Here is a 13,613-nt window from a genome sequence, read left to right as displayed (position 1 = left end):
TAAACTGGCTCCATGGTAGACCAGCAGCAATGCATTATTGCAGCTGAATATGGATTACCAGCCGTATAATTAACTTTTTTGCCTTACCTTTTATTCTTGTATCTTAACATTGACCTCATCATCTCATGTTATATGTACTTTGCATTTGTTATTTTATATACTGAAATAAAACAAACAAAAAATAGCGTATACGGTATAGGCCTGAAATAGCTTTATTATTTATTTATTATTTATTTTGTTTTATTTATTTTATACTGTAGGGTAGGCCTGTTCAGTTCTTAAAACTGCTTTACAAAGGCGCCCTGCAGTTTAAAATACATGTCAAGATAATTATAAAATATATCATCAAAAAAACAATCGTCAAAAATACAAACTATTTAACATCAGAAACAATTAACATAAAAAAATTTAGAGTGGGAAGTGACAATTTAAACATACAAGTACATAGCATTGTAAATCAATGGAATATTATTTCGCTCTTCATCAATTCGTAAGAAAGGCTTTGCATATTTTTTTAAAAAACTAACAAGGAGGTACAGGCTTGTAAATTTGAAGGAAGTGCATTAAATAATTTGGGTCCGAAATATGCGAAAGATTTTCTTTTATATTCAGTTCTAGCTTTGGGAAGCTGAAGGGGGCATCGCAAAGAAAACCGTGTACTGTATTTCACGGGCCGTTTACATACTAAAGGTTTAGTATGTAAACGGCTGTTCATTAGCTTTAGCTAATGAACAGTGCAAGAACAAAAAATGTTTACATGAAAAGTCCTAAATCTCGTAAATAAGCGTCATAAAGCTGGCTTTAGTACAAACAAACAATTGCAGGCCTCGGAACATGTGTGTCAGAGGGTGTAGCCTATTATGATCTAGACTAGAGGCGGCCTCAAATTGCAGGCGTGAAGGCGACTGCAAAGCCGGCGTCGGAGCCAGCAGCTGCAAGTAAGACATCAAACCAAAGGAATTTACAGACCGAATTTTAGATGCAAGATAAGAACACTACTTTGAACAAGCTCCAGGCTGAACATGGGGGTTAAAACTTGGAATATGTTTTTTATGGTGGCTGCAAATAACCAAAGAGAAACAAGACATAACGCTTGCGCGCGATGCGTCCATCTCACGCGCGTAAATTGAAAAATTCATGAAAAATAAATGTGAAATTACAGGGTCGAATGTTTGGATAGGATATATATCTGACGTTCCATATCTGACCAGAAAAGTGTACTGTAGCCAGGCCATTTTGAAAATAAATCACCGTTTATGAAGATAACTATGAATGGATCAAATTTATCAATGAAAACAGTAAAATAGCCCTTAATTCTTCCACCAGTCAAAAAATAGTTCCGACTCACTTATATATCTTCCCAATTTGGGCAAAGGAAGTTCAGTAGTTACCATCCCAAGAATCAGTGTTAGATTTCCAATCATAATCATGCACTTTTGTCAATCAGCTACATCAAATTAAAACAAAATGAATGGGTTGGGTCGAATGAATATCTTATGCCTTCCTTGTTGTAATCAGGCTCGTGCAACCCCCACGTGTGCAGTAAGATGCTGTTTAATCCTCCCGGAGAGGGCGCACTTTCATCTCAGTCCGTGTAATGAAATATGTATGTGGCCAGGTTATCCATGCCATACCTTCATATACCTTGGTACTCAACCCGATGTCCGTGTAGATCCCGTTTAGGTTACTCGTAAGACACTTTCTAAACCACCACCCTGAATGCAATAGGGCGGCGCAACTACAAATAAATAAATCGTTGTCTCGATCCTTCGTAGAAAATCCATGTTCATGGTGTATTCGAAGAGCATCCCCTTCAAGAAACAAAAAAAAAATCTGTATTTAGTGAATTGACTTATTATTATTCAACGAATCGGGCTTATCAACATAGTCATGATTCATCGCCAGTATTGAACGCGCACACTGTACAACGAGTGTTAGTAGGTTAAGTAGTCATGACCAGCAGTTACGCGCGGCGAGTCCTTGCTCCCGTTTGAAAAAGACTTGTTATAGTGACAAATGCACAATTTCTATAACAGATTCACTCTTAGCCAATCAAAGTGAACGATTTCAGTAGCTCTAGGGGGGGGGGGCACTCGACCAAAAAAGTGGTGGGGGTGTGCCGCGGGCGAGACAAAAAACGGGGGCCTTGGAGCGGGCTTATTGTAAAAAGAAGGGTCCTCGGAACGGGCTTTGGAACTACAAATGTTTGTGAAAACGGGGGTCCTTGGAACGGATCGCAGGCGTGTGAGTGCGTATGCATCCCTATGGAACGGGTATGTGTGTATGGTGCAGCTAGCCCGGCGGCACGGCCGCCGGGTGCGCTCGCGCAGAGGCGATGGTCGGACAGTGCTCTGCGGCCGCTTTTCACCCAAATTGCAGCTCATTGTAGCGGATCAATGTGACCGGAACAGCGTAACGAAAAATTTGCGAAGCTTCGGAGCGGATTTATTTCTTCTTTTTCTCGATAAGAAGAAAATGCTATGCTTTGGAGCAGCTTTCTTTGTTCTTTTTCTCAATAAGACAAAAATGCTATGCCTTAGAACGGAAATTTGAGTGTAAAAATAGGGGTCCCCTCCGCGGCACATACCCACTATGCATTATACACTGAGTGCCCCCCCCCCCTCCCAGGGCTCTAAAATGCTATTGCACATTTGTTGATATAAAAAGTTTTACGAAACAGGCAGCTAGTATCATAATAGGGATTTTATTTCGATCCGCGAAGCACGACTAATTCTAGAACGCAGTAAATTTGGGAGGTCTTTGTCGAACATTACTGAACCGGAACATCAGTTTCGGCCTAAGTTTCAGAGCTGACAAAAATGTCTGTCGCTTTTTTTCTTCCAGAGTCCAGAACGAAACCTTTGTTTTGACTCACCAATAATTTTTGACAAAGACTTCTTGGTTGTTTATTGTCATGACCGGCATTTTGGCAATACATTAACTGTGTTCTTAAAGCTCCAAACAATTCTTCAAGGACGCTACAATCCCAAAAAAGGCCTACCTGCGCTTCCTGAATAAGACCCGATCTCCAGTTCATAATTCACTGACTCGTTGCCGACACTAAAAGGGTTGTAAGTTGCGTTACTTGTGTTCCCATAGAAATCTACAAGATCGATTCGAAGCTGATAGGTCTTCTGGCTGGTCAGGAAGTGAATGTTATCGTTTCCAAGCCAATGTTCTGCTGAAACGCTCCCAAAGCCCTTCTTGTACTGTGCCCACGTTTTATCGAAATCAACAGTACCATCCATTCTTCTTTGAATGACCTTCAATGAGAGAAATAAATATTTTTGTTTGCCATCATTGTGCTGTATACTCGACTTTATAAATGGGGTTTTTCTCAATTGCAACAGGGTGGGGGTGTAACGTGGCAAATCTATTGGAAATGCGATTTGAATCCCAATTGACAACTTTATGGAGAAGGTTTTGTCTAAAGTTGTTGGACCTGGACAGTGGATCGTCCTAAGATTCAGACCGGAAGAAAAACTTCCAGAGGGCGGCTGCGCAGTCGTTGCGAAAACTCATTTATAACTCAATAGGTAGGCCTACTTTTCATAATTTCCAGACGAGGACCCCGGCACGGATTTCCTACCCGAGACCAGTCTCGCGGTTTTCAAAAAAATGACGTTAGTTTTTGACCCCCTATTACACCGGAATCGTAACGAGTCTCGGGGGCAACCCGATACAGCCTCTGTGCGTTTACACCGAATTACCAAAGCTGTCCTTGATAGGTTTGGCAGGGCGCCAAGCGCGCGCTGTGTTTGTTGTTCGGATAATCGTACCACTGGCGTGTAGAGTACCAAGCGAACCAGTCTTTGGCAGGTTTGCGTTTACACCGAATGCAAAGCAGTCTCGGCGCACCCCGAGACCCATCTTGGAACACATCGCGAGGTGGTCCAAGATAGGTTTGCTCATAATGGGTCTCGGGTAGGTTTGTGCGTTTACGCCGGATTACGCCCTGAGACTACTTAGGAAATCCTGTGTAACACGGGTCTAGTATACGGTGCAGACGTTTCATTTCCGGCAAATTTTATTGTGCTGTATTGAAAAGAAATGTACAAAAAGTAAGAGATATGTCTGGGGAAAACAAGAGACTCAGGTTCCTTGATAAAATCAATACACGAGGCGCAACCTTTCACCTTTCAGCTTTCATACTTTATCAAAGACAAGAACCATGATGGAGAATGAAGGACAGCTGAAGTGGAAAGCAGGATTCCTGCTAAAACATGAACAGACCTTCGCCAAGAGGTTTCACATAAACCTGGCAATAGTCTCGATGACATGCCGACGCCATTTCGTTGTTTTGTCGCTGATAAGGAGAATTAATCGAGCCATGATGTTGGCGTCAACTTTTCAAACTCAACCTTAGTGAAGATTTCATTGTTGACACTCCCACATACCCTTTCAATCATGGCCAAGTTTCATGAAATAGGTCCATACGATTTCTAAATCATGATGATATTTCAGAAAATCAACCTTGGTCACTTGGTTAAGATTTCAATGTTGACGCCGCCGCCGCCACATCGGAAAAGCGGGGCCTAAGCAGGCGAGACAAAAAAAAAGAAAAAAAAATAATAGAAACATCTGACGATCAAACGTCTAATTGTTGGACTATAACAATCAACTCACTGTCCATCCACCGCCAGCTGTGTCCATGTCGCAGTAAGCGTCGATGAACCATCCACTTCTTTCAAGATAAATGCCATAGATTCCACTGACAGTCATACCATCTGCCTGCCAATCGGCGCAATCCCTTACTGAACTTGGAAATACTGGATGTCGGTCTTTACAGTCGTATCAGAAAAGTAAAAAAACGAACAAAAATAACAAAAAACAATTTTTGCTAAGTTTTAGCAACAATTCAATTTAGCTTAGCCGGGGTGATAATAATAGCAGGCCCGCTGGGAACTGAAGTGGCTACCCTTGGTAAAAATACCATTGCTATTATTATTATCATTATTACTATTAGTAGTAGTAGCAGTAGTAGTAGTAGTAGTAGTAGTAGTAGTAGTAGTAGTAGTAGTAGTAGTAGTAGTAGTAATAGTATTGTCATTATTATCATTATTATTATTGTTAATATACGTTGCAAGGATTCAACTAAAATTATAATCATTCCATCATAATTACAACATTCGATCCCAGTAGCGAGCCTTGAAAAGATGAACTTGGAATCTGCTACGGGCGTATTGAGAAGGGAAAATCATACATCATTTTATCTGCATGTCCCATTTCTCTTGAAAAGATAGAGGCCCACTGTCAAGGCCACCCCAGAAAAAAAATTGATTTGAATAAAAAGAAAAAAATCAAGCAAGCATAACACTGAAAAGTTCATTAAAATCGGATGTAAAATAAGAAAGTTATGACATTTTAAAGTTTCGCTTATTGATACACAATTATGTTCAGGGAGGAATAAAACCTTATTTCACCTGACAATTAGGGGGAAAAAGAATATTTTATATTCCATGGAATGAAATACAAAATAAATGGTGAGTGGATGATACTTCAGTTTCCTCATTTTGCATACTGATCTCGATGTGAATATTACTATTTTGTAACATTATGTGAAATTTTAAAATGTCATTAACTTTCTTATTTTAGATTTTGGTAGATTTTCAATGTTATGCTTCTATGATTTTTATCTGTTTGTTCAAACCAACTATTTGTTGGGATGGACTTGTTAGTCTAGGTGATTGGTGAAAAAATGTTCAGAAAATGGTAAAAGCATGAAAATTGGCACAGAGGTAGAGTAAGTTATTCTAATCACTTTTAGCAGGGGGTGCCAACGTGAATTTGCCAAACATAGCAACGGTTGCTAGGTAACATATTTACCTTAGTAACTGAGCTTTATTGGGCTTAAGTAACATTTTCATGAGTGATGTGTTGCATGAATTTTAATCTAAAGCATGTTCCTTTGTATCACAACAGTTTTGATCCATTTATTCACAGCAACAGCTGCCAAGGGACCATTTTCCATAGCAACAAATTGTTTATCATTGTTCAGATGAATATGATCAATATGATTTACTCAGAATAGCTCAGAAATTAAATCTGGCCCATAGATTCCTCATGTGATGAATTTTTCCTTAGGAATACCTAATAAGCACCATAGCAACGGTTGCTAGGTAACATTTTTTCCACAGTAACCAATTCTTATAGGGTATTTTTTCATGATTTTATCATGATCATAATTCATATGAACCATATCTTTTCTATTAAGAATGTATACATTAATCACAACAACCCAGGAACTATTATACCATGTATACACGGCCATGCGAAATACCAGATGATGTAACATGTTTTCTGTAGCAACCAATGGTTAAAGGTCTTACGGTAAGATTATTGATAGATGATTATTGATAGATGAATATTGATTGGCATAAAATCTTGCACAAATTTAACTACCTCATGATATGGTTCATATTTCCAAAGACGATGTCTATGGGCTCCATATTATTGGTATAGTAATGCTTGCTGCATGTTAAAAAATCACCTTCACACCAATTTTTCTCCATTTGGAAACCATAATTATCATGGATTAACATAACATGTAAAAGATCGACCATCGATTTAAATTATTTGGTGTCTTTCATAGCAAAGGTTACTTTGTTTATGTCTGTTATTACTATATAATTTAGTTACCCATTTATCATTGAATGATAATAGACCTCTTGTTTACTTATCTGAGTGATAGGCAATAGAGGTAAAATTGATTGAATTTGTATCATCGAGAATTAAAAGTCTAGAAACCGTTGACATTCTGGAAATTTGTGGCTATGTATTTGCCCTATGAATATCCTTTAAGACCCTGTATAACACCTACAAATGCCCTTGGAAAGAATTCCACAAAACCAACATTTAACAAGAGAAGAATAGTTAGAAGAACAGTTACGAGAGCTCATCAGGAGAGCATCACCATTAAATGATAAAGGCGTCAATCACAATAATCTTTATGGTTCATATTTTAATGACAATGTACCTCTACACAGAGCTGGCCGGATAAGGGCCGATGACAACGATTCGCATGTGTAACATATACAATACACAAGGAACAGCGATGGTTTGGTTCGCCATCGAAGTTGGTGACCACGGGCTTATGAGTAGGAGACGCATCTGCCAGAGAATCACCAAGGTGGCACTGGTCGGCATTTGACGATGGTACTTGGGAGGACTGACCACCGGATTGAGGTTCCGGTAGGACTTTGGTGATCTCGCTATCAGGATTGACTTCAAGAGCAGTGGAGGAACCACCAGGGATGTACGTTCGGGGTATCTTAGAACAAACAGCATCCTGACGGGCATCCACAGTGACTTGATTATTGGCAAGTATTGGCTTGACGTGTATGCAAGCTTTTTCATTGACGTTGAAGCTGGAGGAATTTGACTCCACATTGGCTGCAGGATCAGTGTAAGGTACCTGAGATGTAATGCTATGTTCGCCAATGGGAGGAACGACTGACGAGACGACAACTGAGAGCGGTGTATCTAAACGCGCAGGGGCCGGCGCTGGGCCATAGGTGTAAGAGGACCCATTAGCAATCGTGACCGAACACCGAGAAGGACGAACAGAGATATCATTCACCTCTAAGAAAGGGATACCAGCTCGGGCTAATTCGGTATCAGCCTCGACGACTAAGCTTTCAAAGATGAATTCATTATCATCCCTTGTAAGTACGAGCTGCGTCTCTCCAACAATTACATAAGGCAGGCTTGAACTATCGGCATGACACATACCTGAGGACGTGTCAAAGATAACAGCACCAAGACTCAGAGCAGTTGAGTAATCTATGAAATTCTGTGATGACCCACTGACTAAGGTGACCCGGACACACTGCTGACCTTGATACAGGTCAATATATGGAAGTATCTTGGCCTGCTTAGGCAACATAGACGATTCAGCCACTGGACAATGTGGCAACGAATGGTATCCTTGATGTAATCCATCAGACTTTGATGAGTCAGCATTGTCATTAGTACCGCCGAGAGCAACTTCAAGAACTAGAGGCGACTCATCTGACTTCGATGAGTCAACAAGGCAACTAAGAGGACTGTCACAATAAACATGTGACTGATGACTGATTCCAGAAACATCTGAATCTGTTGTTGGAGCACTACCAGGAACTTTGTCACAATCAATAGTTGATAAGTTGTCAAAATCACTATCATAATCTAAATCACTGTCACAATCTGACATATTCTTGTCAGACTCATACTTTTCATAACAATCATTCACTGTGAGTTTTCGTGTGTATCCTAGTATAATTGCTGCTTGGCGAGCTTGCGCAATGATATATTTCTCATGTTGAGGAAGGTATTCACAGTCACCGATGTGGTGGTGACTCGGGCGCTTAGCTGCTATACATAAAGGGCAACTATCTAGGACTACTGGATCTATAGGACCTAAAGTTACATTTGGCCTACTGTTGTTACTAAGAGAAGTGTGTAAAACCTTAACAGAGGGAGGATGATTGCTAGGAATAGAATTGTCCCACATGGGCTCATCATCGGACTCAAACTCATTGTGATCAAACTGGGACTCATTACAATTGTCAAACTCAACTAACTCAGACTCTGTCTCCGAAATCTTCTCTCTACAATCATCATTCAACTTCTCAGCATAATCATCAAAATCATCATAATCAAGACTGTTACATTCATTTCCATTCTCAGTCACTCTTTCATTCTTTTGATTTGTATTAATGTGTAAGTTATTATAGTGATTTAAGAAATCTACGTGAGGGCGGCCGCGGGTTGGGGCCTGGGGGCGAGGTTGAGGGTGCAACCTCTCATGGGTAAAGCCATAGCTGAGGCTATACATGGGACTACAGCTACTGCGAGTGGTACGACCCAATACCGACAAATGCGGAAAGATTACCTATCACGACCACTTTTGGCCGACCGACTGACTGCTATTTTGAGCAAATGCCATCATAAACAGACAATGACAGGGCTGATCCCAACTGCCACCACACCATTAAATGATAAAGGCGTCAATCACAATAATCTTTATGGTTCATATTTTAATGACAATGTACCTCTACACAGAGCTGGCCGGATAAGGGCCGATGACAACGATTCGCATGTGTAACATATACAACACTGCCCGACAGAGGGCAGCAATCCACAATGGCGCATGGGTGCTTATAAGTTGAATATCTCTGATCTTGGAGCGATGAAAAATGACCGCCAAGAATTGAATGAGTCAACTAAATTAGAAATTATTTCAAACACCAAAATCCCGCCAGAAAGTAATTTTCAAATGAGTGCTTGGATACCACTTTATCTCTAGCTAACAGTAGTCGTTCTCTTGAAAGCCAACAAACTCTGCCTTGGTTTATCCCCTCCCTTTCGAAGCCTGCAATGAAGATCATATTAGCTTTCCATACCGTTTCCGGACCTAATGCCATGTGCAGGAGTTGATTTTGACTTGGATCAATCCTGCAGCTTTGTGATCTATCATGACGTGAAAGATCCTGCATGCTAAAGTTGATTTTGACCGATCAGTTCCGTTTCTAGTCATGTTGGCCGGATCCTGTAGCTATATGATTGATCTATCATGACTCAACCCTGCAGAAGTTGATTTGGACCTGTCCGTTCTGTTGTAGGTGTTTTGACCTGGATCAATCCTTCAGCTTCGGGATTTATCATTACGTGAAAGATCTCCCAAGAGTTGATTTGGACCGACCATCAGTTCTGTTTCCAGGCTTGTTGGCCTGGATCCTGCTGCTCCGGGATCTACATGTATCATGACTTGAAAGCTCTCGCAGAAGTTGATTTTGACCAGTCAGTTCCAATTGCAGGTGTTTTGGCTGGGATCCTGCAGCTTCATGGATCATTACTTGAAAGATCTTGCAGGATGTACCATATGACGCACTTGTGATATTTTGGGCCCGTTGCAGAAAGAGTTGCGATCAAACGCAACTCAAAAAATCTTGCGCAACTTGATTTTCAGCCAATAAAGCACCCGTGTTCGGGACTTGCGTTTAAACGCAACTCTTTCTGCAACAGGCCCCAGGTTGGCTGGACGTGATCCATACTCGACCACAAAACCCCGGCACAGAACAGTAGCATTAAGTTCTATATGCGTCTTCCTTCAAAATACCTCCAATACATTTTTACATGTCCAACTCAGAACTCAGATGGAAATGAATTTGCTGATTGCACTATCACCTTATAATGAGGAGAAATGTCTCTCACACTCTGATTGACGAATTGTTACACCGAAGATGATGATGGCTGTAACTTTCTTGATGTATTCCTCTGTTGCCTCTAATATTCTTTGTCGAGCATAATGCATGCTTTACAGTGGTTTTGCTTTTACCGACTTATAATCAATCCAGACAGTCTTAACCTAAATTTTGGACTAGATATATGCCCAACTCTGTGAAGGCATGTGCAACACATAGAATGTACGTTCTATTCATTCGCTAGAATGGTGCACAAAGTCCTAAACTACTGGAAACTGCACAGTTGTACATTATGTAAATATTTTTTCTTCATTATCTAGATAGAAACTATTGCAAAATAAATGACTCAACTGTCCAGCATTATAATCAAATAAAAAAGGCGCAACATACATACAGACAATGATGCTTGAGCTGTTTCAGGTATACTGCACATGCTCTGCAGTGCATATACAGGAAATGATTCTTGAGGCTGTTTCAGGTCCACTGTACATATATATTCAAGTCAGTCAATATGATATCATAATTTTACTGACAAGTGCGTATGCATTACTCGCCATTACTTCCCAAGGTTTGTCATTTCATTGGGAGCGATTAGTTAATGTCAATAAAATTTCAGCTTCCCTTTTCCCCCAAGGTTTGGTGTTTTTCCGAGTGTTCCATGCTACATCCACTACAATACCCTATTTCAGTTTCATAACAAGAGAGATCTTATATGCACATTCAATGGCCCACTTATGATTGTCTGTGTGTTAGCCTTGTCATGTGTGAGTAAAGAGTATGCAAAAATAGTAAAATTATGTATATCGAAATTAGGTTTGTTACCTAGATAAGATTAGGCCTGCAGGCATTATAATTATTTGGACTGTCTCTGAACTTTTTAGGGATCTGGTCTATTTTTTTCACTCCAGAGTCACACATTGACCAATTTTCTAACCACTTTCATTCAAACATTATGTCCAGAGTCCCGTAACACAAAGGTTAGCGATTGATCGTAAGCGTGATTTTCACGATTGATTTTACATTGTAGTCAATGGAATCCATCGTAGAAAAATGCTCTACGATCATTGCTAAGCTTTGTGTTACGGGCCCCAGATGTTGTGTTAATTAATTATTATTATTATCTATAGTTGCTATGGAAAATGTGTTGCTTAGCAACTGTTGCTATACGTGGTTGGAATGTTTCTTGATATGTGATTGTAAAATAGGAGCTTCGAAATCAAAATATAGTTTTGAAATGTAGATAACACCCAAATAATGGTGGTTGTCAAGGTAAATATGTTACCTAGCAACTGTTGCTATACGAGAAGAGGTCAGGTTGGCACTCCCTGCTAAAAATGTTCAGCACTACATTTTCTCTACCTGTCAGCCAAATTTCATGCTTTTACCATAATCTGAACAATTCTTGCTATTTTTTGCACCGATCATCTAGACTATGTCCTTGGCACATTCTCAATATGGAGGCGAAACGGATCGCGAAAGTGCTAAAGGCTCACTTCGAGCGGCAGGGAAAACACTGCTGCTGACGAATTGCGCAATTAGCGCGACTACATGCAGTGCGTGTGATAAGTGTTCTTATTTACGAACAAAAACGCTCGTACGTGATACGTACAGCCATCGTACCTCTTGCAAGTGATTCGTACGTCCAACGCAAAAGCATACTGAGGTGACATGATATTCATGGTTTAAAATGGTTTAAATACTGGTACGTGTTTATTCTAGTTCACCCGTTCTGTGAACGTTGTTCCAAGGGGAAAATGGTGTTGTTTAACGCCAGTGAAAATGGCCGAAAATGGAATGTTATAGAGAATAACGAATAGCTTCTATTTGAATTTCCAAATCATAGTTATTGAGGAAGGACAATAATGCATTTTCCTTCGATTCATGAATTTTACTTTTACGACCGGGAATGGAGGACACTGAACACACCCTTTGTGTCTCATTATATCCACGTTTTGTAATCACATTTTCAGTCGTGATTCATGTTTCCGTTTGAATTTGGAAGCCAATATTGAACACACCCTTTTTAGCCTATTATTACCTGGTGACGATGTCATTCTCACACATACTGTAGGCATACATCGTTTTCGTAAAACGGGGTGAGACTCGTTCCCAGTCTTTTCTAATGAATCTGCGTGGTCTTCACGGTGTGAGGACATTGGCTGAACGTCTGATTCTTTTAGAACGACGAGTTTGCAACTACCGATACGATGATCGAGCCAATCGGGCGAGCCCAGTGGTAGAACTAGAAATGGATAAAAGGGACAATCAAAGAAAATGCGGAGTTTTAGCTCTTCATGATTAAGCCTAAGTTTGAAAGGGAAATGAAGAAGAGAAAGAGAATAGATTTTCATCTCAGTTCTAAGTTGTCCGGCATATTCGTTTTAATTGGGAGGGGTGATATGGATTTGAAAAAAGGAGGATAAAATTTTGATTGTTTAGAGGAATGAGAATACAGAAAATGAAGGAGAACTGTAAAGAAAACATTGAAAAAAAGACATAATGATAACGACTTTTATAATGCTGCCCCTACAGCTTCTAGCACTAAACTCGCCCACTTTAGTAAAGTGGGCGAGTTAAAAAGGGATTTATTTAACATAATTCGTGGATTAGATTCTATTACATCATTATGAAAATAGCTGCGTTTCAGACAGATTATGTGTTATCGAGGCAACTCCCCGGAGGACAACTTTCTCGCAGGAAACTCTCGGACAAACCGTCCATGGACAAACCCACTGGCATGATTGGAGAAGCTGTCCCAGGCTCCCAGGGAGACTTGCCTCTTTATTAAAAAAAAAATGCCTTCAATGTAAAAACTGTGGTGTTAAAACTGACACCAATTGGTGTTAATAGAGGACCACACCCTGAGGTGTTAAAATAACACCCTAGAGATTGAACATAACACCAAAGAGTGTAAACGTAACAACCATAGGTGTTGTAATAACACCTATAGGTGTAAAACTAACACCACCAATTTAACACCGGTGTAAAATAACTGGTGTGGTCTTCTATGTACACCGGTTAACACCACAGTTTTTGCTGTGTTGAAATCGATTTTTAATCCATTTCGACACGTCTAGGAAAAATAAACGGCAATACTTACATGGCCTCATCATGATGAAAAACCAAATGATGATGGCAAGAACAGATGTCCAACTTAACATCCCTTTCATCGCTTCATTTCACAATACCACAGATGACAAACTGTAGCAGGTAAATAGCAAGGAAAATGTATAATAATAATAATAATAATAGCCAATTTTTATAAAGCGCTTTTCCCAGAATGGCCCAAAGCGCGTTACAGCATATCATTACATTACCCCGGTCATTGGATTCATTTCAATCCCGCACGAAAAGTGCACAATTTCCACTCCCTGGGGAGCATTCCTTGCATTCATCGCAGCCTCATTATGGTGCTGGCAAAATCAAACA

General features: G+C 40.0%; 1 protein-coding gene across 1 annotated transcript; it reads right to left on the bottom strand.

The window, feature by feature from the left end:
* Window positions 1-2,936: 2,936 nt before the first annotated feature.
* LOC121414230 (ficolin-1-A-like) lies at window positions 2,937-12,421 on the bottom strand. The gene is made up of 3 exons (XM_041607339.1): window positions 12,223-12,421; window positions 4,627-4,781; window positions 2,937-3,263 (listed from the first exon to the last, which is right to left on the bottom strand). The coding sequence occupies exons 1-3, from the start codon at window positions 12,338-12,340 to the stop codon at window positions 2,979-2,981; spliced, it is 558 nt and encodes a 185-aa protein (XP_041463273.1). The 5' UTR covers window positions 12,341-12,421; the 3' UTR covers window positions 2,937-2,978.
* Window positions 12,422-13,613: the final 1,192 nt, after the last annotated feature.

This window comes from Lytechinus variegatus, chromosome 4, assembly GCF_018143015.1.
Source record: "Lytechinus variegatus isolate NC3 chromosome 4, Lvar_3.0, whole genome shotgun sequence".
Lineage (NCBI taxonomy): Eukaryota > Metazoa > Echinodermata > Echinoidea > Temnopleuroida > Toxopneustidae > Lytechinus > Lytechinus variegatus.
Note: the sequence above shows the minus strand (reverse complement) of the source record. Positions and strands in the feature narration are given on the sequence as shown.

What these genes read in the sequence shown, in the direction of transcription:
- LOC121414230 (XM_041607339.1), bottom strand. Translation starts at nt 12,340, where the DNA reads ATGTCCTCACACCGTGAAGACCACGCAGATTCATTAGAAAAGACTGGG. An exon ending in GAGAATGACATCGTCACCAG is followed by an intron (nt 4,782 to 12,222) that starts GTAATAATAGGC and finishes ACGACTGTAAAG; the next exon opens with ACCGACATCCAGTATTTCCA. An exon ending in CAGCTGGCGGTGGATGGACA is followed by an intron (nt 3,264 to 4,626) that starts GTGAGTTGATTG and finishes CTCTCATTGAAG; the next exon opens with GTCATTCAAAGAAGAATGGA.